General features: G+C 37.1%; 1 protein-coding gene across 1 annotated transcript; it reads left to right on the forward strand.

Moving 5' to 3' along the window:
- The first annotated feature begins 698 nt into the window (after window positions 1–698).
- On the forward strand, window positions 699–15,460 carry LOC140139262 (lactadherin-like). Its single transcript, XM_072161043.1, has 9 exons — window positions 699–717; window positions 1,413–1,541; window positions 2,887–3,150; window positions 4,355–4,402; window positions 7,172–7,332; window positions 10,290–10,442; window positions 10,673–10,826; window positions 13,182–13,474; window positions 14,773–15,460. The coding sequence occupies exons 1-9, from the start codon at window positions 699–701 to the stop codon at window positions 14,950–14,952; spliced, it is 1,401 nt and encodes a 466-aa protein (XP_072017144.1). The 3' UTR covers window positions 14,953–15,460.
- Window positions 15,461–23,853: the final 8,393 nt, after the last annotated feature.

The following is a 23,853-nucleotide window of genomic DNA, read 5'->3' on the forward strand; positions in this document are numbered from 1 at the left end:
TTTGATTGATGTTCTGTTATCCTCTTTTCGAGCTTACCTCCAGATTCACCATTGTACAGGGAGTCGCCGTCTTTGCGAGGAATGCTGTACACTAGATTGCTTTTCTTGTTCAGTTTTATCCTTTGGGGAGACAAGAGATCTGCGTAGGATATTCTGAAGCTTGAACGCTGTACTAACACCTGCAGAGTTAAATACCCTGCGCAGTCGTTCCGAAAGGCGTTCCACATAAGGCAAGGTAACGAGAAATGCCCCTCTTGCTGCTATCTTCGTCGCTGTGCTTATTTTGTTCTTTTTGTTTTGGATGAGCCCTGAACAATGTCCAGTCTTGATAACCGCGACAAACACCTCCTTCATATTTCTGATCTCCTTTGATCTGTCATCGGGATCGGTTACAACCATCTCCGCTCTATATAAAAGGGTCCTCACAACACTCAGCTTGTGTTCCAGCGGATGGTGTGAGCTAAAATTCAAGTACTGATCCGCATGAGTAGGCTTGCGGTATACTTTTTCACTGATCCGTCGTGTTTCCGAGAGATTAGCGTATCGAAGAAAGGGAGTTGCCCGTCTCACTCTTCTTCGCGCGTGAATTTGATATTATTCGGAGCAGCTGCACAGGGCATTTAACTCGGCAGGTGTTAGCACAGCGTTCAAGCCTCAGAACACCCTACGCACATCTTTTATCTGGTATTGTGTACAGCATGGATCTAAGGCATGGCCGTAAGGACGTAAGCTCAAAATGAGGCTACCAGAACAAATATTAAAATCGGCCAGTTCCAAGTCAGCGATTAAGGAATATATCGATAGGAGCAAAGGACACTAGAATGACTGGGAAAACGTAAAAGTGTTAGATTGAGTAAAAGGACTTCCCCTGTAGGTTCTTGGAAGCAAGCCATATTAGAACTAAAGGACCCAGCAGACTGAACCGTGACAAAGGATTAGACATTGGCCCTGTCTGGGACAACCTCCTGACCCCCGCCCCAACCAAGGGGCACCGCAACATCTTTTGGTTTGACGTCATCTACACCTGTGACGTTACCAACAACATAACTAGCAACAGCAAATCTTCAGAGCAATAACATACACTCAAGACACCGGTTGACCCGGTGAAAGCGCTCCGGGGAGTGTACCAAATTTCAGTACGTAGAAGTTTAATTATGCTTTCTAAGAACATATTTGATGTACAGGTCATGACTGCAATTGGTCATTGACATTTGCATCCGGATAATGAGAAAACGGCATACCACAGAGTACTACTGTCTCTTTCTTTCTGAGCTTTTCTGTATCATGGGATACCGTTCTTTTCCCACTTTACAACCAAAATAATAATACTAGTAGTCTGATTTTTCCGAATACAATGGAATAGTCACATTATTTTTTATAGAACAAAAAGTGTCAATTCTTAATTTGTACAGATATTAATGAATGTGCTGAAAGTAGTCCTACTCCTAACTGTGACGCAAATGCTGCTTGCGCCAATACCATTGGTTCCTACACATGTGAATGTAACGCCGGTTACAGAGGAGATGGAGTAACATGCTCAGGTTAGTCTGTTTTGTACCACATCACCATTCTACATGACTAGTTCTATTTATTTCAAATAACAAATGACACATAAGTCAAACTACTTTTCGGAAATGGTGCATTCTTATTGAAATTTTCTATTATGATTGTTTCAGTTTCAAAACAAATTTGTTTCAATACCAATATTTGTGATATAATCAATACAAAAGTATACATTATGTTGTCAAGCAAAGCCAATTTATTTTCAAGCGTTATTCATTCATATTAGTATTACACAATACCATTCTTGACCATAATTTTCGTTTAAACGTGTACCCCAAATTTTCCAAATACAATCCCAGTATAGACAGAAAGGAAAATGCTCCACTGCGTATCTATTTCGCTTAATAATCTTGCCCCCAATCCATAATTATCCATCATTTAATGTAGGGCTATTTTTACGCACTTGGAATAGACATGATAGATGGGTTTAAAATATAAATACGTCGAAAAATTAACTATCACCTTAAAAGGGCATTTCGTGATTCATCCCCCCACTTTTCTCACAAAAGAGTGTCCTATGGAGCAGTGTAATACACATAATCATACATAACATGCAAACGCAAAATCAGAATCAACTGAAATTTTCGGAATAAGCTTTTTTCGTGGATATCTACTGGAAGATGTCATGCGGATGATAGGATCACGAAATCATCCTTTAAAGGAGTATTTCGTGATCCTAGCATCCTCTTTTTATGACACGTTTCAGTAGATTATCCACGAAAAAAGATTATTCCCAAAATTTCAGTTGATTCCGATTTTGCGTTTGCGAGTTATGCACGATTATGTGTATTACACTGCTCCATAGACAATGTGTTGTAATTTAGTTCTGGTATACCAGAACGAAATTCAAATTTCACGATATCTTTGCAAAACGAATTAATCTGCAAGAAATATTTTGTACATATACATTATGTAGCCAGAGGTTTCCAGTGATATAAAAAATTTCAACTTTTTTGTGGTGGAATGATGCTGTGGATCACGAAATGCCCTTTTAATGTGTTGCTATTATAGTAAAGCCATATTATAACATTTGCTGAGGAGGACGCCCTCAATATTTTTCAAAAAAAAGTAGAAGACCAAGGATTACATGTTTTGGTAACACTTTCCAATCAGGAAATTTTGAATCTAAATTTAGCACCATAGGCGTAGATCCGTGTTTTAATTCGACATTCAGTGAATTATGACCACTGATGTAAATAATGGCAATTTGTCATGTGAATGCAACGTGTGCTGCTTTGCAACCCATGAACATGCTGAATGCATACGAGTTGAAAAGCATGCCATAATATTAAAGTTAAATAGTTTTCTTATGTTTTTCTTCAGAAATATTCGTCCACCCCGCCGATCGCACATGTTTCGTTGGGCAGGAAATCACCGCTAGTGGTGAATGGCAAGGGATTCTGCCCTACACCCACGATCAGCTATGCCAGTGTCAAGAATTCATTTATGGTGGAGTGAATCCTGTAGCAAGCCTATCTAACAACGTGTCGGGGCAACATTTTGTCACTGATAAACCGTGGCTTCTGGTGGATGCGGTTGATATCGAGTCTGCAATGACGGTTCTTGGCTGTTATGATCAACCAAACCGTAAGTACTGTTTATTAAAACAAAAACAATGGAATAAAAACAATTAAGAAATAAAGGGCACACTTGCTCTAGTTTTAATAGTTTTAATTGTCTGCTTGTGAAAGAAGTGTTGTACCAAATTTTGCTTCCCCATGAAGGAAATACATGAAAGAATTATAGGAAGTGTTGCTATCTTTGAGTGAAATTTGTTCTATAGGCTACAAAATGCACTTTTATTTTAAATTTGTAATTTTTAATTGATTTATGGTCATTTGTCTCAAGTTACAATATTGTCAAATCACAGTAGAGTAGGTTGAAAATTAGAAGTTTTGACTGTCATGGAAATTATTGATTTTGTATTGCTTGTAAAAAAATTTATGAGAAAACAATCTTTTGGAAATTGGGTCATTAATACCCTGTTGGAAAATGTCCAGTTTCTGAATTTCTCAAATAAAACAAAACAAACTGCAGTGAAATTGCTCTCAAAAACTAAATATGAGCTGCCTCCTGGAAACATCATAAAAGCACACATCACCAACCAATTTCCATCACATATCCAATGAGGAATGCATGGGCTATTCTAGTCCCCTCAGCCCTCTCGCTTGTAACATCTTTATCATGTTTGTGGAGCGGCTTGAGCAGAAAGCTATTTCCACAGCCCCGGAAAGCTGTCGCTCCCGTCTCTGGAAGAGATATGTTGACGATGTTGATGACAATTATATGTAATGTAATATAATGTAATGTAATGTAATGTAATGTAATGTAATGTAATGTAATGTAATGTAATGACCCGTAGAATAAGGTGGTTTTTGTTTCGTCGCCTTAAAAAAGATACAGTTTAATAGTTTGAACCTTATTTTTCAATTTTCAACGGGCCACTGAAAGATAACAGTGAAGGAGTATCGACTCCGTTAGTAGTAACATATCCTTCAAACACGTTTTTGTCGGTACGTATTTTGTCCTTAAGCCACTCACTATGTGTTGCGTCCGACGTATGCAATGTAATACATTGTATGTGATAATGTAGGACTAATGTAGTCTAATATGTAAAGTAATGTCACATCTTGTCATACGATCTTTTCAACTGAATTATTTGGATAGATTTTTGGCATATTTTATTTTAAATTAAATTGTGTTTGTAAAACAATAGAGTAATTTAGAATTGTACCACCAACATTTTGTTTTCATTATCCCATTATGATGTTTTCTCATTATATCGTTTCAGCAAATGATGCTCCAGACATTCCCATGATTCCCTATGTCAACTACGTGGGTAAATAGATACATTTTCTATACATTTTACTCATATTTCAAATATAATTTCCCTATAATTATACATTATTACAAAGCAGGGTGTGATATAACGCTTACAAACCAGAACTCTGCTGCTGATCCTGGATGTGCTTATTGTACAGTTCTTTTAGCTTACATACTGCGAGCAACATAATGGCTTTTGCTTCACCACACAGATAAATAAATAAATAAATAAATTTAACGTGCGCTTCAGCTAGGCATGACCTAATTATCAGCACACTTCAACAATTATTCCGCTGCCATTATGATTATATCAGAATCATTTCCGCTTCACCAAGTCCACAAATGGTGAGCAGGTACTCTCAGCGACTTAGATTGTGATTACCCTCAGCAGCTCCCCATTTTACACCTGGGTGGAGTGAAGCAATTGGGAATTAAGCTATCTTGCTCAAGGACGCAACACACTGGCCGTGGTGGGGCTCGAACCCACAACCATTCGATTATAAAGCTCGCGTCCTAACCATTGGGCCACCGTGCTTCCTAATACACAATTTTTAAGATTTCAGGGGACATAATTTGAATGGTGCGATGGACAAGATGCATGGACAGATTAAGGAGGCTGTGTACTCTCAGACATGCATGTAGTAAAAGTGCAATAACTTTGTAATTATTCGCGCAAGACATATAAAAGTATACATTTTTATGAAGGCAAGACATCAATAAATCTTAATATAAATACAGATTTGGGGTAAAAACAACAATTATGAAGAAAATCACAAAAAGTGAGTTTTTGGCAATATTTGTTAGGTACATCATAACAAAAAACACTCTTTCCAAAATATTTTATTTTGTTTTTACCTCAATCTTGAGGCTCCATTCCAAAAACGGTTTTTTTATTTTTTTGATATTGGCCTTATTTTTTGAGATATTGACCTATAAGGCATCAAATTGAACTTTTAAAATTCACAAACGCCTATTTGCACAAAATGATGCCTAAAATCGGAAATAGACCAAAATATAAACAAATGAGAAAACCGTTTCTTGAGTCGATCATGCTTTTTACAATGATCATATTTGCTTACCTATAGATGCTGTATTTATTGAGTTATCGTGTACCTAAATCGTCATTTTACCGAGAAAATGAACATTGAAATAATGGCCGTTGAAGTTTAAAGTGGTCACATTTTGCACTTTCATCGAATCTCGCAGGAGAATGCGGCAGTTTTTATTTTTCTACGAAATCTATTCATAACTTGATATTTAAATCGGGGGAAAGAACTTGACCACTAGGTTTTTGTGCTTCCGTGGTGTTTCCATAAGATGCGCCACGCATGCAGATAGGCGTCGCGTATGCGTAGCGTATTTGTGCGTTAACAAATCGCGCGATACGCAACGCGATGCGTTGTTGCACGCGTGTACCCTGCTGGTACAACAAAGATTTTCTTTCCTTTTCAATTTCAAACACGAGTGGAATAGTGAAATAAAATCATTAAAATATTGCAGTTGGAGTTTACAAATCTGGATTTTCATTCCTTGTATTTATAAAAAAGATAACAAAGTACAAACATATAAAAAAACTCAATTTTGCGCAAGAAACAATGTCTAGAGTACACAGCTGCCTTAAGTCAAGCTGTTATGCATTTTAAGTTTTTTTGATTGATTTAATTAATTCAATTTTTTTAGCACTGTACAATAAACCCCAAATGGAACGTTAGTAATTGAAATGGCAGCCATGTTGGATGTAACACATTTCTTCCCAGATATAATTGAAAGCTTTTTCATTTCATTTATTTATTTATTTGGCAAAATTGACAACAGCATAGAAAATAACAAATAAGCAATCAAGTATCATCACACAAGAAACGTACAACCATGGAAGAAAGAGATAAGAAGGAACCACAACGAACGGCATTCACTTTGTCCACTCCCTTTACCGACATTTAATTGACATTGTTATTCATGAGGATTTACTTTGATCAATACCCCGCGTTAAATAGGTGATTGGTATTGTACTCCATGTATTTGCATGTCTTCTGGAGTGTGTCTGAAGGATGATTTGAACTAATGACCTTCCGTGCAAGCACCCTATAGGATTTTCCCTGGTGACGTGATTATCGGTCATTGATGGCCTACATCTTTTTCTTCCATTTTGCCCAATTTTCCCGAACTTTGATGACTTTTTTCTCAGAGTTGGCAGTCTTTGGCACTGAAACGAGTTAGCTAGTTACGATTATACACATATAAACTATTAAATTAAACAGGTTTTATGTACCGGACTCAACCGGAACATTGTGCATTATTTAAGAACATTTTACATCTATTTTTCGTCGAAAAAGTCACCAAAATCTTACCTTATTTGCTAAAGCTGAAACACAGCAAAAAACGGCCGATTTTGACGACCTTTTCGATGTTTTAAAGGACATTTTCTACACAATACGATCAAGAAAACAGTTTGACTGTAGATCCCAAAACAAAGCTACTATACATGTTCAGAGCATCAGTGAAATTCCAGAATCTTACTTCCGAGTAGCGTTTGTTTGTTCGTGGATGGGTTTGTTATAGTTTTTTTTCCAGTAATGATTTCGCCAAGTATCGATCGCGGTAAATGGATCATAAATGAAAGGAGGTACCATTGATAGCTTTTCTTTTCATGCGTCAATAGATAAGCGGATTAAAACTTGGCCGATCGAAGTCGTTGTGGTTCCTTCTCATCTCTTTCTTCCATGGTACAACCAAATCAACGAGTCACATACTTGAAAACACACAAATCGCTTTTGTATTCTCATAGATTGTAATCAAACTCTCGGAATGGCCAATGAAAATCGCATCAGCGATGACCGTATTGTTGCATCATCAGACAAAAAACATCATCGTGCAAGAATGGCGAGGTTGAATAACCCAGACGGTGGGTGGGTATATGAGACATCTGACATGAGGCCATGGATTCAGGTATGTTTATGTACAACGTGGCCGTTCTTACGAAACCAGTTACATGTCGACATGTCTAATTATTTTGAGAAAAACACTCATCATAAAAATTGGTAAAATGTACTTGTTAAAGTCATTTGTTGTAATATCCAATTTGGTACTTCTTTTAAAAAGCACAAAAGTTTTCATTCAGAAAAAAAATTTAACCAATAGTCTCTTTACAAACCACACGCCACCCAACCCACGGTTGTTTGATGGCATAAAAACGGAGTCATTTTAAAGAAAAGTTGAACAATGATGGCGCTATTTATCTTAAAATTTCTTTGCATCTTTACAAGGGGTATACACTTGTATAATGGTATTAGAACATCAGCAAACAGACTAACAAATGACAAGGGAATTTTCAAAAACTTTTTATCATGAAATGTAGGGTATAACACATATAATTTGGCTAATTTAAATTTAAAGTATACGTCAACAGCGCCCTCAATTTGTATACAAATGTACAGTTTATAGAATAAAAATTACCACAAAAAGCAGAAAAAGATGAATAATTTGATATAGAAACGAAAATTGCTACAAAATATAATGTGTATATACAGTTTATTAGTGTGATTAGCTGCTGTTGGTATTATTCGGGTCTAGAATTGAAAATTATATAATGTTTTGTTAGAACAATTAATAAATGATCACATCAAATAACCGTGAACCAACGTTCTTCCCGTGATCCAAATATCATGTTACAGAAAAATATGGTGCGACCCACAGCGTAGTACAAATACTGAAACTTATCAGCAGCGCGTAGGCCAAATTTCAAAAGTTGTCCCGCTGACTGGCAATTTGCAATTTTAATGCTAAATGGGTCAAAATTGGGTTACATGACCAAAACAATGGTACCCTGCAATTTGATATGCACAATCCCGGGTGCACAATGTATTTTTATTTTATTTTTCCGGCAAGCCCCGCGACCCATTTTGGAAGAAGCCGCGACCCCAGAAAGATCGTAACGCACAGTTTGGGAACCGCTGACCTAACCTCATCACCATGATCACCATGATCACTATCACATTCGCCACATATACCCGGGCAATTTCACACGGCCATGAATTGTGCCGACACTTGGATTAACTTCTTCCTTTAAAAGGTTCCATAGGAATAAACAGGGTGCACATTGCTTCAAACCTGCTCAAAGGCCAATATTGTTGGTTTGCAAAACTGCTGGAATGATGATGAGCATTCAGTGATAACGGTTGTTGTTTGATGTGATCATTTGTGACCCGGCAGCACAAATGAACCGTAAATTCTCTAAATTGTATTCTGAGTTACGGTGTAAAATGTGTACGAAGGAAGGTCGTATTCATCGGTAACTTAAGCTGGCCCGACATCTGTCTCATTTTGATAGTCAAAAACTAATCAATAATCCTATTGTTGAAGTGGATAATAAGCTTCTACCTTAGATGGCTATAGAACTTTTAATAGCTCTGGTCTTTGTTTGTTTTTGCTAAGTCCTGTTCAAGTGGTGGGTTACCAGGCATTGTATTTTGTACAGGTATGCATAACCAACAATTAACAATGAGAGAACTTTCTTAAACCTCGTTGACTTGGGAATGATTTGAAATGACCGCCAATTATGAAAATATAATTTTGTTGAAGGAGCAAAGTTTAACAAACCATAACCCCGCTTCTGGATATCGTTTGAAGTCAAATGATATACCATTTTTAAGTTTATGATGTTTATTTTTAAACACGAAATAAAACAAAATTTACCGGGGAGGAATTTACGGCTCATTCGCCGTGAACGGTCACATTTATTATTTTTTCTAACAAAACATTAAATAGTGTTTAATTATAGACCTGGCCAAATCCAAACAGCTATCACACAAATATTCGCATATATCTCTTAGCTATTTTTTATCTATATGAAATTATTCATCTTTTTTTGTGGTAATTTTTATTACACATTTGTGTACAAATTGGGGGCGCTATTTACATATATTTTAAATTTAAATTAGCATTTCATGATAACATAATTCATGATAAAGTTTTTTTGAAAATTCCCTTCCCATTTGTTAGCCTTTTTTCTGATGTTCTAATACCAATATATAAGTGTCTACTCCTTATAAAGATGCATATAGACGAATCCAAATTCACGCATTCCTATACCTTAATGGCTGCCAAAGTTGGGTCCCCGTCGGCTCAATCTCACATAAAATGTGAAATAATGCGGCCTTGGAGGGTATTTTAAACTGCATTCTATCACTCGTGTTACACGTAGACAAAAGAATGATGACAGTTTACAACACAAAAGAATCTAACTTCGATTTTTAAGCGGCTTTTTGGTGTTGCGGGGACCCAAAGATGGCCGACCAAATCCTGACCATGACTTGGCTCGTTGGATTCGTCTATAAGATTTAAGATAAATAGCGCCATCATTGTTCAACTTTACTTTAAAATAACACAGTTTTGCATGCTATCAAAGCCAACTGATCCAAGCCGTCCATTGTTACGTATTTCCATGGACTTGACATGATCAGAGTAGCGGTAGGGTGCGGCATGGGTTCGAAACCCTCCTTTGCCTTTCCTTTTTTGAAAATTTCTTTTTAGGGAAATGGGACAAGGCGAATTTATCTATAGCGTAGGGTTTCCGTCGTATATATATACCCTTCATTCTATTTAATAGGCATTTATTGTAAGAGGGGCAGATTTTGTGCATTTTGACATTTTCTGCATGCTTCGTTTGCGCGTCACTTCGTATGTGCAAAATATTCAACACGGCTAAAGCGACATCGCACCGTAGAGAGTGGTTTTAAATTAGTTACATTAGCATAGGTGATTATATTAGACGGGCGTACGATCACGATGTATTGGAATCGCAACCGCTCTAATGTACACCGGGACATATGTAACGTGCAAACATCCCCACAAAACCCGTGCCTGAACTTTATATACTTTCAAACGCCAATCTATTTTCTTTAAAGGTCTACATGGGAGTAGCTAAAGCTTTGATAGGAATCATTACCCAAGGCGGGCGCAGGAGCGATAATCGTTGGGTTGCAACTTGTTACATCAAGGTCCAGGTTGGTGGACGGTATTTATACTATCTGACTGATATCACGAATAACACAAAGAAGGTAAGTCCCAAGGAAGAGGGTCAAAGTGAGAGACACCTTTCCATTTGCGTATAAGAAATCACGCGGTGAAGGCAACAGTGCCTACTTTCCTGATCAGATATAGTCATTAGGCCAAAACCCGCGTGCCCTAGTATTAATAGCGCGTTGCAGCAGCGACCCGCCAAAACCTGTAGAATATTTTGCTCGACACCTAAATTCTTATTCTTTAAAATCATCGTCTTCTTTTACAGGAATTTATTGCCAACGTTGATAGTTCTACCCCTGTCATAATCATGTTTGACAATGCTGTTGAGACCAGCGTGATACGCTTGGAGCCTCATACTTGTGGCGAAGATGGATGCGAGTTACGATTAGAAATTCTCGGATGTGACAGCGATGCTTATGGTAAGTTAAATTAATTCACAATAATCCGTAACTTATCATGACATCTCAGATAATGTGCTTAACCGGCTAATAAGGTCTCCGCTCTCCATTCGTGGGATAGAAAGGACTCGGGACTGCGGCGTCGGGTATTTCAAACTCACGAATGGAGACTCCCTCTTGTATTCTCTGGGGAGGTATCCATACCATAATTTGGCTGATATGGTTGAAGAACTACTGACCGATCTCAGTCTTATTTACCGATTGACAGGATAGCTTAACCTCCAATTAATAGATCAGTTGCGATTCGCATGCGCCGTGACCGTCGAACTATTACCTGTGACGGAGCAATATTTAGCCAGTATTGAATATTTTGTACGCGCGGATGAAGAAGAAATTTAACACAATTTGTCCGTTTTACAATGTATTAAGTAAAATCAAGACTATTGACCATACGAACTTGACGAAGTCTAAACTATTATGTTTCATTTTGTTTGTAAGAAATCAGTATAAATAAAGCTACAATGAGGTGTGAACATTTGACTTCACTCATACGTGCGGTACCGGTACATACGTGTGAGCAAATTGTCAGCTGATTTGTATGTGAGATCTCTCCGTATAATAAAACGGGTTGTGATATGCACCTTTGCAGTGGCGTAACTAGACATTTTCATTTGGGGGGGGGGGCAAACATAATAAATGAGGGGGCAGGACTGCGGCACCGTTTGGCGACAAAAAAAGTTTATTGTACTTATGCGCGGGAAGCGCGCGAAAATGTTTGGCATATTGAAGCTAAACTGGTGACATATGGTAAAAAAAAAGTGGAATAAATGCGCGCGAAGCGCACAAAAATTTGTGTTTTTAAGGTTAAAATGACCAGATATGAGGTCCCCCCCCCCCGCTGGTTACGCCACTGCACCTTTGACACACACTTCCACATCTAAACAAATGAAATGATCGTTTTGTACTACCACAGGCAGTTTATGCAACGTGATTACCCCCCACACACACACACACAAAAATGTAATTGAGAATAACGTCATAATAAAATTATATACGCACGCAGTGGCTGTTAATTTACCGAAATTATATTTGTTTTCTTCTTGTAACAATAATATTCGGGATTCATTGAGATGCAAATGATTTTAAGCGGCATGTTTGTACTGGTTAGTTAACATCAAAATCATGCTGAATTTAAACACGGGAAAAATGGACAGTTGTCATCATGTGACCATATGTTTTTAGCCACATGAACTCCGTCACCTGACAAGTGTTGGTCAAGATGTACAGCCACGTGACGTACGTACATACGGATGAACGAACGGCTAGCTCTAAGGCGTGTTATACATCGCACCTCTATAATTTCACTATCTATTAACACCACGCTTTAACAAACCGGTAATCTAGAGATGTTGCGATGTTCCATGATGTTCAGATGACTTGCCGCTGTTTCGAAAACTTTCTTTCGTATGTTTAACATCCTTGATTGTATTTAAGATATTGTAAAACGGACATATTTTGTGTACTTTCTGGTCCGTTTGTGCGTTCATTTTGTACGTGCAACAACAACAACAAAACTGGCTACTAAGCGACCTCGTTTCGTCACAGGAGAGTGGTTATGAATAGTTAGTCGGGCATACGATCACGGCGTATGGGAATCGCAACCTCTCTGGTATCATCAAATTGACGTCATGCGTCCAGTTCCGCGTCTAGGGAGCACACCACTAAATAATCGCCCATAGAAATACATGTAAAAATGCCGGGTTTCTTTGCTCGTTTTGAGGCCTTTGGGCACTTTTTATATTTTTAATATTTTATGATAACCAGTCGATTGTAAATCCATAAAAGTTTTGCCGCTACGAGCCCGATCTATGTCGTTGACATGCTTTCAAGACTGCAAACCTGTTTCTGCCCACTTCCTAATTCGCAGGCCTATTTTCTCTTTTTTTGCCGATTTTTGATTCAAATTCATGCATAGCATGCATGAATTTCAATCACAAATATTTGCATAGGCTTTTCACTTTTATTTAATTATCAGTCTAAAGAGCAGCCAAAAATACCTCAAAAAGTTTTTGTATTTTACCGGAACTCATAGGGTTGCACAAATGGCGCGTTGATTTAGTGGCGTACTCTCTCTACATACGAATGATCCTGTCAAATGATTCGTCACACATTGCTAGGGACTGGGACACTGAACTAAAAGCATATTATTCGTCTTCCAAGAAAACATAACAGCTAACGACAGTCTTTATCATATCCGAAATGATAATTCATTACCTTGATTACCATGTCATGTGATTCGTCAAACATCGAACTGGGACACGGCACAATTTGTCAATAATTATTATTACTTCTCCTTTATTTTACGTTATACTGTAGACACATGCATCGAACCGTTCGGAATGGAAAACGATGTTATCGGCGATGATCAAATTACCGCTTCAGCTGATGCTGGGAATGCGGACAGGGCTCGATTATTTAATAGCAACCACTGGGAACGTCCATATGAGAGCGGGCTATGGATCGAAGTGACGCTTTCTACACAGCGTAATGTGACAGGTATCGTGTTGCAAGGTGGCGGTGGGTCATCAACAGACAGAGACTCGGGTGGCTCAGAAAAGTATGTAACCACCTGCAATATCAAATTGAATGGTATTTCAGGACCATTGCAGGTAATAAAATTAATGACCCTAAATTCTCGTGGTTTTTTTTTTTTCAATGTGTTGATAGTACATAGATCAGTATTAGTGGCATACCACTTTGGGGGATTAAGGCGGCTACCACTGTTTACTCATACCGATAAAAGGTATAAAATGGGACTATAATAATTTTAATAATTTAAAAATTATTATGAACTTTCATTACTATGCCAAAATCTCAACTTTGATGGGTAAAGTGGTAAATGAGGCTGTCAATGCACCTATGCGCAGCGCCAATCCGGTTTGAAGGGGGGGGGGGGGGCACCCGACCAAAATTGTTAAAAAGAGGCTGAAAAGAACAAAAAATGCGTCATTTTGCCGAAAGTTGGGGGAAAAGTCCCCCTGTCCCCCAGAATTGACGCCCATGCCTATACGCATTTTAAAGGAGTATTTCGTGATCATAGCATCCTCTTTTTATGACATTTTTAGTAGATATCCACGAAATAAGCGTATTCCCAAAATGTCATTTGATTCCGATTTTGCGTTTGCGAGTTATGCATGATTATGTGTATTACTGCCATATACCAGAACGAAATTCAAATTTCACGATATCTTTGCTAAACGAACTAAGAGGTTTCCAGTGATATAAAAATCTCAACTTTTTTGAGAAAAGTCAGGCCTTGCCGTCTAGATTTTAAAGGCGAGTGGTTAATCACTCGCTAGCATGATACTAGGCGAGTGGTTGAATTTTCACAATACACTTATTGGGGTATAATCAAATACGGTAGAGCTTCGGTTTTAAAATGGTATTCACGTTCAAATGCGCGCGAATCACGCTAAAATTTGTACCTTTCTTCGCTTTGAGGGGTACAAAATCGATTAAATACTGAATTTGCTGAGTCGCTGGGTGATTTTGTGAGATTCGCAGCGAGTGATATTTAGTGTCCATGGCGAGTGGAAAATCGCTCACTAGAAATCGAGTTTGGGCGAGCGGTGGCGAGCGAGAGCGATCGCTCGCCTCAAACGGCAAGGCCTGAAAAGTGGAGGGATGATACTGTGGATCACGAAATGCCCTTTTAATTAGTACAGTTGTCATTTAGTTTTATATCGGATAAAACATTTAAAAATTTAGGGCAGAAGCATAAATGTAACAACCGAAAACTATTGTATTCTTCAAGTGGGTTGAAATAATGCTAGTCTTTAGACCAGTCTAGTCTAGCCTGATGTCGACAAGCCGAGTTCGTGTGCTAAAAACTTGTATTCCAGTTATAACTCTAAACCCGCGTAATTTCCTCCTTTATGTATCATGTGATTTACCTTTTTAACTACAGCAATACGATGTAAACTTTGACGGCGTAACTCCCGTAATCATTACGTTCGCCCATCCTGTGCAAACAGACAGCATCAAAGTCTACCCAACGGAGTGTGAATCCAAATGTCGAGTTCGGATGGAAATCTTCGGGACATGTGAAACGATCGAGGAGGATCAGGAGACCGGATTGCGGCAGTAGTGAGACACGATTATATACCATTTCTGAAAATCTCACAATCCCATTAAATGCACCATTTGTACACAATACGATTATTGTTATTATTGCTTTAACCAAAAAGTGTATAGGTGTCCCAAACTCTCCTGGGAGCCAAAGCGGCCATAGTTTTGAATTCATACGTTGGGGGTGTCGGCAGGAAGCCAAATTAAAGCCATTTAGTACCTCATATTTCTTGTTTTAGACAAATAGGGTACGGTTGTACAAATAGCCAGCCAAAACGATATTTTTCATAACATCCAGTCCGCACGCACCTGGGGAGCATATCTGATTTTTAAAAGTTAGAAACTTAGTGAGCAGAACCACATCACCTGACATCGGGTATGTGCCCAGTGTTTGGGTGCATTTTCAGCAATTTCGGTATAAGATCGTTTTCGATGAGTTTCAGGCAAAGATCAAATGCGCCCAAACTACCTGCATTTGAGCATTATCATGATTATACAATTTTCTCTCAAAAGCATCCAATTGTAACAAAAAAAGTTGGCGCTTTTTGTACATAGTATGTATATATGTGTTATAAAATTTACTTCTCTGTATAGAGATGGAAAGATTTGTTTTTGTTTTTTGAAAATTTTATTGAATATGGAATTTGAGCTTTCATCCAGGTTACTTTGAACTGAGTGATTAGGATTGAGATAAAAAGGAGATAATGCATTTGAAATTTATATTTATAATTTAAAACCTTAATGTAAAAAATCTATTTCAGATTAGATTGGATTAAGGGGGTACTACACCCTTTGATAAATTTGTGACTATTTTTGCATTTTTCTTAAAAAAATATTAACACACTGGTAACAAAAGTTATGTATATTATAGGGGCAAGGAATCCAGTTACTACACTGGATGTGATTGGTGGAGTTGTGTATATGTGTGTGTTAAGGTTCAGATAAGGTTTTTAAATTGCCCCCACTTCCAAAGTATAAGGCCCTTATCCATGCAACTTTGATGCAAGAGGTATTTGGTGACCTTTGTTTGAGGATTTTGATATAAATCCATTTGAGTATTTCTTGGTGAACTTCCTCAAAAGTACTAAGGAATTTGTGGTCAAAGGTCATCTATATCTAGGGATCATTTGGGATCTTTATTAAAATATTGGTTATTATTTCTTAAATTATTCCCACTTTAAAAGTGTGTCCATGTGACTTGGACACGGGTGTCCATGATGAGAAGTTACAATGGTCACATATATAAGCTTTGCTCTAGGTCAAAGGTCACTTGATGTCATTGATCAAAAAGTGGATTTTGATGCGATTTCAGTGGAGTGATCCTTGGGATAGGGTTCGTCAGAGACGCATGCGGAAATTTTTATACCGAATTGGGTCGGGCAAAATTGTTTTTTACTCAACAGTGGGCGAAAAAAAAACCCCTCACATCAAATGGTGCGCCCCTAGAATTCAAGAATTTAGGGTAGATATCATCTACCCGTACCCCCCACCCACCACCATCACGACAAAAAGTCCACTTTCCAGGGTAAAAATGTCCCAAAAGGGACAAATTAAAAACAAATAGAACACTTTTGATGTTAAACTGTTTAACATTGTCCCCCGTAAGTTCCCCATTTTCAGGGTTGAAATCCACTTTAATGTTAGAAATGGGGGATAAGATTCACATTTTGGAAACTCAGTACCACTCGCAAAATAATCCTGGGTATGGGTCTGCTGATTGTATATAATATCTATTATATTTTACAAATTTACGTAGACGTAAATGTGAAGTATATTCATTTACCGAAATGTATAAACATTAGGCCTACCATTTAAGTAGACGTCAGGTATAACAGAGAGGTTGCGTTTCACGCCGTGAGCGTAATCCCGTCCATGTGCGGACAACGTAGAAAATTGACACTCTTTGTTCGTTTTACAATATATTAAAGACAATCAATGATATTGAAGGAGAGTATTAATATGGTCCATTTTGTTTGTAAGAAAGCAATAGTGCCGTGTGAAAATTTGAAGTCATTAATACGTGTGGTTCATACGTACAGATTGTCCATTGAAATGCGTGTGAGATCGGCCTTATAAATAAAGAGATTGCGATTTGCATCTTCGATACAAACGTACGGAGTAACGAATTGAAATTGAAGCGGTTCATGCAACGTGACTAATATTTTCCTCACGAAAAAGTACCATTTTGAAAATAAACTCATGGTGTATGCATAGAGTAGTCCTTAATCTACCAAAATATTTGTTTTTTGGCAACCATAATATTCTGGCATGTCAACTTTGATTTATAGTCATAAGCAAATCATAAGCTGGTCTGTACACATAAGACTCGGAGACCACTAACCTTTCTGTTTGTCGCCCTCCTATAATCGGACCAGATGTTGGTCGTGGTCGCAGCCGGCTTATGCTCCTCCATGACAAAGGAGCATAATCTAGCTTGGAACAAAGACTAGCCATATGAACGCACGATTGAACGGCGTATAAATACACGGTCCGCGCAGCACGTATGGAACATCGCAATCTCTCTAATACTACTTACTATAATATATAGAATATTACCATTTACGTAGACAAAAGAGTGAACTATGTATATAACTACGCACAGAAATATATAAGATATTACTATTCACGTAGACGTAAAGGTAAAGTATATAATTTTATAACCACTAAAATGTATAAAATATTGCCATTTACGTAGACGAAAGTGTCAAGTATTATAATATATTAAGGAGGCTGTGTACTCTCAGACATGCATGTAGTAAAAGTGCAATAACTTTGTAATTATTCGCGCAAGACATATAAAAGTATACATTTTTATGAAGGCAAGACCCCAGCAAACACAAAAACGTTTTAAAAACGTTTTAAATAAGTTATATTTTGGCTTTTGGTTTAGGTAAAAACGTTTTAATAACATTAAAATGTCGGGTTATATAAAGGCCATGATAACGTTTTAAAACGTTTTGTATGAAAACACACTACAACAATATTTTTAAATGTTTTCAAAAAATGTTTTTGTAAACTATTTTTGCAAACATTTTTGCCAAATATTGTGTCCATACTTAAATAACATTATGTTAAAATATTTGAACCCAGCTAACACAGAAATGTTCTTAAAATATTTTTTTCAAAACTTTTTAATAACATTTAAATGTCGGGTTATATAAAGGTCATGAAAACGTTTTTAAAACGTTATTGAAAATATTTTGGGCAAACATTTTTCGCAAAATATTTTTTCAACCCCCAAATAACATTCTGTTTAGAATGTTTTGTATCAAGTTTTCAAGAATGTTTTTGGAATGTTATTAAAACGTTTTTATACCCTTTATATAACCCGACATTTAAACGTTTTCTGTAAAACATTTTGTTTGCTGAGCAGTAGATTATCAAAAATGTTTTTAAGGTTATGAAAACGTTTTATACTCTTAATATACCCTTTATATAACCCGACATTTAAACGTTTTCTGACAACCTTTTATAACCTTTTGCGAATGATGTCGAAAACGTTTTGTGTTTGCTGGGACATCAATAAATCTTAATATAAATACAGATTTGGGGTAAAAACAACAATTATGAAGAAAATCACACAAAAATGAGTTTTTGGCAATATTTGTTAGGTACATCATAACAAACAAAAAAACTCTTTCCAAAATATTTGATTTTGTTTTTAGCTCAATCTTGAGGCTCCATTCCAAAAACGTTTTTTTTATTTTTTTGATATTGGCCCTATTTTGTGAGATATTGACCATATAAGGCATCAAATTGAACTTTTTAAAATTCACAAACGCCTATTTGCACAAAATGATGCCTAAAATCGGAAGTAGACCAAAATATAAAAAAATGAGAAAACCGTTTCTTGAGTCGATCATGCTTTTTACGATGATCATATTTGCTTACCTATAGATGCTGTATTTATTGAGTTATCGTGTACCTAGATCGTCATTTTACCAAGAAAATTAACATTGAAATAATGGCCGTTGAAGTTTAAAGTGGTCACATTTTGCACTTTCATCGAATCTCGCAGGAGAATGCGGCAGTTTTTATTTTTCTACCTTACATTACATAAACATCGGGTAAATCCACGGCCCCTTGAGAAGTTTGAGCGAAATCCGTTCATAACTTGATATTTAAATCGGGGGGAAAGAACTTGAAAAAACCCACATTTTATCAGCTAAAACGGAGCCATTTGACCACTAGGTTTTTGGGCTTCCGTGGTGTTTCCATAAGATGCGCCGCGCATGCAGATAAGCGTCGCGTATGCGTAGCGTATTTGTGCGTTAACAAATTGCGCGATACGCAACGCGATGCGTTGTTGCGCGCGTGTACCCTGCTGGTACAACAAAGATTTTCTTTCCTTTTCAATTTCAAACACGAGTGAAATAGTGAAATAAAATCCTTAAAATATTGCAGTTGGAGTTTACAAATCTGGATTTTCATTCCTTGTATTTATTAAAAACATACCAAAGTACAAACATATCAAAAAAACTCAATTTTTCGAAAGAAACAATGTCTAGAGTACACAGCTGCCTTAAGGGGTGGTGGAATAATTATATGCACCCGGGTGGTGAGTTATAGAGGGGGCAGGCCAAAAGATGGGGGGGGGCAAGCATTTTGGGCAGGTCAAAAGTGGGGGACAAGGGATTTTTTGTAAGTCGAAAGTCGGGGGGCAAGCGATTTATGACACACATATATTTTGGGCACCGTTTTTATATTTCGCCCTAAAAGGTGTAGGTAAACATTAGGAACACGTTCAAATATGCAAAATTTCCTACTCGCTGCGCTGGCATTATATGATAAGACAATTCAGGGGTTTAAATATGGGTGTCTTGTATCTGTACAGAGGGAGAAAGGTTTTGGGGCACGTCAAGGGGTGGTATATGGTGGAGGGGTGGGGTAAAGAATTTTTGGCACGGGCAAAGGGAGGAACAATTTTTGGCAGACCACTTTGAGAATTCGCCACCCTGTGTTACACATAATTATTGCACAGCTTCAACTTTATTAAATGTATAGAATACTACCATTAATACGTAGACGTAAAAGTGAAGTATATATAACTATAATTCATACGTAGTGGTAGATAAAATGAATTAAAGTTTTGACTTCAACACTTCATGTGATTGACAGTATGACGTCATAGGATGTTACGATGTAGTACCATCCCCGGGCATCAACAGGTTATCACAAATAGGATCTATTTCAAGTCCTTGGTCACGATTCAGTCTCGGTTTTTGAGTCCTTATGTGGATGGCTTCAAGTTCTCTCCGGGAATATTATTTTTGTTCTCGTTCGAGCACCTTGACGTTTTCCCAATTAATCTGGTGACCTTTGGATCTTACAACATGTTCCCTGACCGCTGATTTGGAGCTGCCAGCAGTAGACTTGTTGTTCGCTGAGCCTTTTCTCAAGCTTCCTTGCGGATTCACCAATGTAACTATCGTCACAGTCAGCGCAGGTATTTCATATACGGTCCCAGACTGTATAAATGGTTGTGTCTTGTCTTTAGGGCCTATACTAGCGTAATCGGACTAGTGAAAACGTTCCAGGTGAGCGAAAAAATAGTGTAGTGTTGAAGTCACAACTTTAGTTCATATATTTGACCAGCTCCAACAAAACCCGGAACAAGTCGCCAGGCATGTTTTTGAGTTAAAGGCCTTTAAAGATGACATTCCCATAAAAAAAATGTCACCTTTTGAATGAGTGGACTTTCAAATCCTTGAAAGTACTTATTAAAAAGAGGCTTATTTAATCAATAATTGACAGTTGAACTATAGCCTTTCAACAAGGCTCTGCCTGGACCACCGTAGTGGGAGCGCCACCTATAATATTCCACTTACGGCTTCGCCGCTCGCTGTCGCGGCTTCGCCGCTCTGTCGCGCCTTCGGCGCACAGCTCGCGGCTTCGCCGCTCGCCCCCCTAGGATCGCGAGGTCTTTGACAAAGACTAGTTGAACTATGCTAATCCCCATTCAATCCTGTGTAAAGCAGGAAACTAATTGGTCCATTACTCGAATAGCCGTTCGATAAAAATATCAAGGTATCATTTACAAAATAATTCATATCTTGAAAAGTATTGATGCTATGTATATAATTTTGGTATCATTTTGAAGCTTATTGTTCTTACCTGTTTTATTCAAATCATGAAATATCAAAAATGAGACTTGTTCCTGGTTTTGTCAGAACGGGTCACATATAAGTACTTACTAAAAATATATTAAATATTACCATTTACGTAAAGTGTATATAACTACGCACTGGAATATATAAAATAGTAGACGTAAATGTGAAGTTAGTAATACTGAAATTAAATGTATAAAATTAACCATTTACGTATACGAAAGAGTGAAGTATATATTACTACGCACAGAAATATATAAAAATATTACCATTCACGTAAACGTAAAGTTAAAGTATATACATATACTTGCTGAAATGTATAAAATATTACCATTTACATAAACGTAAAGGTAAAGTAATTAATTATATCTACTTACTGATATGTATTTAATATTACAATGTATGTAGAGATATTGAGACTCAAAATCACACTGAAAAATTATACAGTAGATATAATACCACTGAAATAGCACTGAAAAGATGTCTAGTAATTAATCACACTGAAAATAGACCGCAACATTATCAAAATGAGAGGCCATTCTTTAATCCCACTGAAATGGTCCTAATCACACTGAAATGCATTGGGTTATGCTATTGTTATGAAAAATAATCCCTAGACAATAGCCACACTGAAAATACACAGAGTAACAATGGAAATGGCTAGAGTAACGCTGAAATGGTTTTCAGTGTGATTTTCAGCGTCAAACTTTCATACATGACCACCCGGTACGACCATCACAATTGATTACCCAAGAGTAATAGAAGGCTCATTTTGTTTTTAATCTTGTAATTATACCATGATATCTCTATATTAATTGAACTTGGCAAATGGCCTTGGGAAATCAACAGCTTGGTTCGATCAACAACTTCATCCTACATTGTCATTTCCACATCCTTATCAAAGTTGAGTTTTTTGGTATCAGTGGTGTTTTTGGTATCAGTGTAAATGCATCGATTTTGACCTTGAGCATGTTGAGAATTAGAATGGCCTAAAATGTGTTTCGCTTGGCCATATACACCAGGATGTGTGCAAGTAAGACCGGGTAGTTGTTATTCGACATATATGTGATGCGATCAAGCAAAATCAGTCGGAACTCGGAAATATTAAATTTTCAGTTTCTTATAGGCTACTAAAGAGCATTTACAAAGCTGCTTTTGCAGAAAAACCCATTGAAATTGGACAACCAGTTCCAAAGATATTAGCAATTAAAGTGTTTCCAAAACAAGAGGAAACAAAAGGAAATATTCGCTTTGTTTGGCTATATCTCAAAATCAATATTGCCGAGTTCCGACTGATTTTGCTTGATCGCGTCACATATGTGATGCGATCAAGCACAATCAGTTGGAACTCTGAAATATTAAATTTTCAGTTTCTTATAGAATAGTAAAAAGCATTTACAAACCTGCATTTTCGAAAACAACAGGAAACAAAAGGAAATATCTCCTTTGTTTGGCTATATCTCAAAATCAATATTTCCTAGTTCAGACTGATTTTGCTTGATCGCATCACATAATTATAAAAGTATGCATATGAATGGCAAAGACTTGACAAATCCATCTGTGAGGTCATATTTGGGCAAAAATGCTCAGTAAAGACCAACCTAAAACTTGTATGGGGCCAAAAAAAAAGATTGATGGGTTGCCTTCCACGACCAACCCAACAAACTCGGAAATATCGGGTCACTTTTAAACAAATTGTTATTTAAATATTATTATTATTTCAGTTACTCTTTTATGATCTGTCCCACCCAAAGTCGGAAATGTCAAAGTTTTCTAACTTGCTGTATCAGTTCCGAATAAGAAAATATATTATTAATAGTCAAACTTGTTTCAAAGATAAGTTTTAACCTTCTAAATCCTTAGGTCTCGTGTATATTTTCCCTTGCTAAAGATCTTTAAACGAATCCCATATGGGAGTGGGGAAATACTTAGCGTTTTAGGTTTATAATTAAATGGGGCTATTGATTCATTTAGTCACTCTGAAAATATGGTTTCATTTTTTACGTATCTTGCCAGCTGTCTTGCGAAAAAGGCCAAATACAAAGAATCAAATCCTCCACATTTTTTTCGCTTGAAGGCAACTCAACAATTAATTGTTTGGGTCTAAAATACCAAGACAAGTATAAAATGAAATAATGTAAATTGTATGTTTTCAGTAATTTATGAAATTTCGCAATATAAGTATTAATTATTTTCTTGAGTTGTGTGAGTCAAACCAGAAAAAAATAAAAAGCGTAAGCTTACGAAAAAACCTTACCATATTCCATGGCCGGTGGACCTTGAAACTAAGGTCATGCACTCGGTCGTTTGTTTGTTTTGCAGATGACCCTAACAATAATCAAATCTGCCCAAGAAATCAGTCAAAATCAATCCATGCAGTTTTGCCAAAAAACGGATTGATGAGATGAAGAGAGGCAATCGTGTTTGCGAATATCGCAGCGTTGGCAGGGGACCTAATATCGAAGCGGACAAATGAAAACACAGGCCTGTTTCAACAAGTCCGTCGAGAAGGACAATCCACGAGTCCGACAAGCATGCCAGCGTGGATAGTCTTTCTTGACGGACCAGTATCATGAGAATCAATAGAAGTCTATTCAATGGCATGGATTTTAATATATTAGAAACAGCAGTAAAATATTATTCGCCTTCGATAAATGAAACATACGGCTAAGTTCTTTTATTTTGCACATTCCAACAATCATGAAACACTAATCCATTTAAATAAATGATTTGATAAAGCGTTATTCACTTCATTAACAATGCATGTTCGAAGGTTAATTAAGACTTTGCATGCAGCGCGTTTTACCATTAGT

The sequence above is a fragment of the Amphiura filiformis genome, chromosome 18 (genome assembly GCF_039555335.1).
Source record: "Amphiura filiformis chromosome 18, Afil_fr2py, whole genome shotgun sequence".
Taxonomy (NCBI): Eukaryota; Metazoa; Echinodermata; class Ophiuroidea; order Amphilepidida; family Amphiuridae; genus Amphiura; species Amphiura filiformis.

Excerpts from the sequence above, each read along its gene's own strand:
- LOC140139262 (XM_072161043.1), top strand. Across the intron at positions 4,403-7,171 it reads TCCCTATGTCAACTACGTGG|ATTGTAATCAAACTCTCGGA; the intron begins GTAAATAGATAC and ends GTATTCTCATAG. Across the intron at positions 10,443-10,672 it reads TCACGAATAACACAAAGAAG|GAATTTATTGCCAACGTTGA; the intron begins GTAAGTCCCAAG and ends CTTCTTTTACAG.